Source organism: Amphimedon queenslandica, unplaced genomic scaffold (assembly GCF_000090795.2).
Source record: "Amphimedon queenslandica unplaced genomic scaffold, v1.1 AMPQUscaffold_13330, whole genome shotgun sequence".
Taxonomy (NCBI): Eukaryota; Metazoa; Porifera; class Demospongiae; order Haplosclerida; family Niphatidae; genus Amphimedon; species Amphimedon queenslandica.
The window spans coordinates 20,540-24,694 of record NW_003546434.1 but is presented as its reverse complement, the minus strand read 5'-3'; the positions used below and the strand labels follow the sequence as shown (position 1 = coordinate 24,694).

The following is a 4,155-nucleotide window of genomic DNA, read 5'->3' as shown; positions in this document are numbered from 1 at the left end:
AGCATTGATACTGATGGTCTCTACACTGTCAAATACAGTAGACCTTTACAGTATCTGTCAGTGAATGAGATGAGTGCAATGTCTACTGGTAAGCTTAGGGAATCATTTGTACATGAATCTGTTCACATTCATTTGGAAGACACTTCTCTTCTCTCAAGGCCAAAGGAGGAAGGTGATGCAGAAATCGAATACACTGTCCACCTAGAAGCCTGTGGCAGTGCTACTTTTAAAAATGGTGATGTTCAGAATAGTGCAACACTGGATGCCCATAAGAAGCTCTGTGGTGGAAGTCGTAGAGCTTATTTTGAAGTTGGCGATAATAATATATATACTACATGGTTTGGTGTATACACATCTGACAGGGCTGCCACAGTTAAAAAAACATACAGGAATATAACAGATGATATATTTAACAAAGAATGCATTTACTACAATAATGGTCCACTCTGCAGATCCAATATTTATGCCTACACATACATGACTGGTACCACTGTGTACCTCTGTAGTGTTTTTTATGAAGAACCAACATATTGCAGCAAGACTGGTGAGAGCAAGGAAGGCATACTGCTTCATGAATGGTCTCATCCTTATGGCCAACGTGATGATGTTGATTATGGTCGTTCGAATTGCAAGGATTTAGCCAAGAATGAACCAGATGATGCTGTCAGGAATGCTGATAGTTACCAGTATTACTATTGCGATCTGCAGTAAAGAGCTCATCAACTAAAAGCCACGAACTTTAAGAATCATGCCACAACACTATAGGACATGCACAGTTTATTTTTGCTGCTTTAGGCTTATTTAACTGTAATATTACATTTTTGAATTATTTATCTTGGCTTAATGATCATTATTATAAATATCAACTCTAAAATTTTAATAATGCAAAAAATATTTACGCTGCATAAATTATGGTGAAAATTAAATATAACCGAGGTACTTGCTGTGTAAAAAGTATTATTATACACAGTAATGTATAACATTATCACATGATAAAGGAATTAATTTTGACCTAGTGTTTAGCATAAGGAAATTACTATGTGCTGGCCGTTAAAAAGAGGTGTACGCCCATTATTTAAGTGAAGTTCTACCTTTCTTCTCAAATAAAATCTCGTGCTTCTATTTCTACACAGGCTTCTATATTCACTGTACTTGGATCATTGCATGATCCATTACTCCCGGCATAAATCCCTCCCTTTGATACTATAATGCACTATAATTTCCTCTACCACCTAACAAGTACTGTCTTGATCTATGTTTGCAGCAATTTATATGAACTTGGACCTCATAGAGATCCCAAGGATTATGTTCTGCCTGCTGGAAACTTAAAAGAATGCTTGAAATCACAAATTGTATTACCGGTATTGCAGTCAAAATCATGTTCTAGTTATTAGAACTCTTATTACGGTACTAATTTCAAAATAGTTTCCTTTTTTTCATTAAAATTGTTATATGCGGTACGGTTTTTACTAATAACTAGAAGGCGTGGTTAATTTTTAATTTAAAATGAATGTGGCTCTTATTGTCTTCATTCTTGCTGCTACCTTTAAAATATTATTATTTCCTGCATAGTAAGAGATTGCTAAACTAACTAAAACTTATTATTTTCCAGTAAATTAGGCATTGTATCATTTCAGTAAAAATACAATTATCATAATTTTTCAGTAAATCCACTGATTTTGAAGTACATATAGGAACTGGTTGGCCATTACTCACTCTCTCCCTGTATCACAGTGGTATTATGAAGTACGTCTATCAAATGTGTGTGCAATATACAAAACATGCATTAATCTTGAAGCCCCTCCAATAAAATTTGTAGTTTTGTACCATTTAGCAATGTGTTGTAAGCAGCAGGATTAGATATTCTTATTTGTTTTATTTACGTTCTGAGTATCCATTTTGTACACATGATAAAATGAAATTAGGCTGTGATGGAATATACCTGGTATACAGTAGTTTTCATTTTTAATAAGGTGGGGCTGAATTGGCTGGGCGAGTTCATTTATTCTAATAGTTGATACTGACTAAGTGCCATAAAAGTTGGCAAAACACCTTATAGATCTACTATAGTAGTAATAGTACAGGGTGTTTTGTCAGAAATAGGCTATGAGAGAATTTTTCATTTTTAATTTTTTCTGATACAAATAGATGTACTTATGTTGCATAGAAAGTTTTGAGCTGATATTGATTAGAATCAGATTTATTATGGATTTTTAAAGTTGCTTAAAACATCATACAAAAGTCCCTGTACTATAGTATAGTGTCTTTGGCCAAATTTTGCTAAATTGAAAAGGAGAAATTTCTCCATTTTTATTACATTTTATAATTATGTTGCGTAGAAAGTTTGAGCTAATTTTGATCCAAATTGGATTTTTACCAAATAGAGAATTTACCATTTTTTCTTTTTTGATGCACATGCATGTTCTATTGTTGTGTAGAAATTTTGAGTTGAAGCTGGATTTTTTAATGAATTTTTAAGTTGCTCCAAAAACCTTGTACTTGTCAGCTCATGAAGTATGCTGTTTAGCCCACCTAGTATGCTTTTTGGGAAAGAAACCCTGCATTTTATATTGGTAATGGAAATTATTTATATGAAATTACCTTCCTTTTTACTTTATGTAAATAGTGCAGTCATTGGTTTATAACTTCACTTCCTGTCTTAATGTACAGCACACATCAAAAGTAAAGTCCTGTTTCACTGCAAACCATGACCAATAATGCATGAATATCATACAAAGGAGATAAACAATGCAATTAAGTGCAATATACAATCATATGGTAACAATTAAACTCTGTCTATATCACTGGCAATACAGATACTAAATACACTATATATACCGTAAAGTGGGTAAATTTTGACTGGTGCGTATTTTTTCTGTTTCATTGATATTAATTCTAAATGTCTTGATGAAATTAATTCTTAAGATAGGCGTGACCATAATATATTAATAATAACATTGATGATTGAGCTGTAGAGCCAGCATGCATGCTTTCATTGCAGCCACACCTTTACATTCCTGCAGCAGCAGTGCAGCTAACATGCTGAAGTTTCTTTCCTGTCTCAAAACTTCCACTGAGTTTCACTCTCATTTTCATGTATTTTAATATTCTAACCCGCAAACAGACTACAGTTAGCACAGATTGTGGTGAGGGTATGCACTTTAGTGCTCTCGTTGTAGTAAACTTATTTGTTATAGATCTATACCATCTCTAATATTCTGGTATGCCTCTTTAACTGTAGGTATCCTTGAATCTTAATCTACACCAAACCATGTAGTAGATATGCTATTGTTTCCAACTTGACCTTGGGCTGTACTGCTGTATCAATACCACCACAGAGCTTGTTATGAGCAGTCAGTGTTGCACTGTTCTGAACATTGCCATTTTTAAAAGTAAATTGAGTTAAAATATCAGTTATAATACATTCAGATTTTCATCTGCTTTATATATATATTTTATACTATATATGTGTACATGGCTCAGGTAATTGAATATACCAGTTGTTGCTCATCATGAAAGGAAGTGAATTACTCTATGCTGAGTTATAGTAATTTCACTGGAAAGTTAGCATAGTAACTTGGTAGACACTTCAACTGTTGAAATTCTAAGAATACAGTCATAGGTCTATACAAAGGCCTTTTGTTCAAAATAATTGATGTCATGCAGCTAGCCTCTGATTGGTCAATTTTTGCTTAATTGCTAATGAATATTGATGAGGTACCTAATAGTACTGATATAAGGAAGTGACCAGCAGCAGTCAATCACTTCTCACTAAAACAAGAAATCATCTCACAAGAAGAAAGAATACTGTCTATCAAGGAAAGGAATCATGAAGACTCTACTCTCACTCTTCTGTCTGGTTACTTACCTGACCTGTGCTCTGAGGTATGTTACTACAGTATCAAATCAATGTTACTTTTCTCTTGTACATGCAGTCAGTGGCCAGTCTCTCTTGACATGGCTTGTAATAAAGCTCTTTCTGGAGTTGCTTGCTCTTTTGAGTTTACCAACAATGCAAATGAGGATCTTTATCTACTCAAACGTAACACTCCTCTTGAAGGACTCAGATCTCGATTTGTCTCTGTTTCTCTTGACGGTCATCCACTGGAATATGAAGGCATCATCATGTATAGTCTCCCTCCTACAAAGGATGAG

The 4,155-nt window shown here is 34.1% G+C and overlaps 1 protein-coding gene across 1 annotated transcript; it reads left to right on the top strand.

The window, feature by feature from the left end:
* Positions 1–78: 78 nt before the first annotated feature.
* On the top strand, positions 79–711 carry LOC109583088 (peptidyl-Lys metalloendopeptidase-like). The gene has a single exon (XM_019998254.1). The coding sequence runs from the start codon at positions 79–81 to the stop codon at positions 709–711; it is 633 nt and encodes a 210-aa protein (XP_019853813.1).
* The last annotated feature ends 3,444 nt before the right edge of the window (positions 712–4,155 follow it).

Bases quoted from the DNA above. Each gene is read 5' to 3' on its own strand.
- LOC109583088 (XM_019998254.1), top strand. From the start codon at position 79: ATGTCTACTGGTAAGCTTAGGGAATCATTTGTACATGAATCTGTTCAC.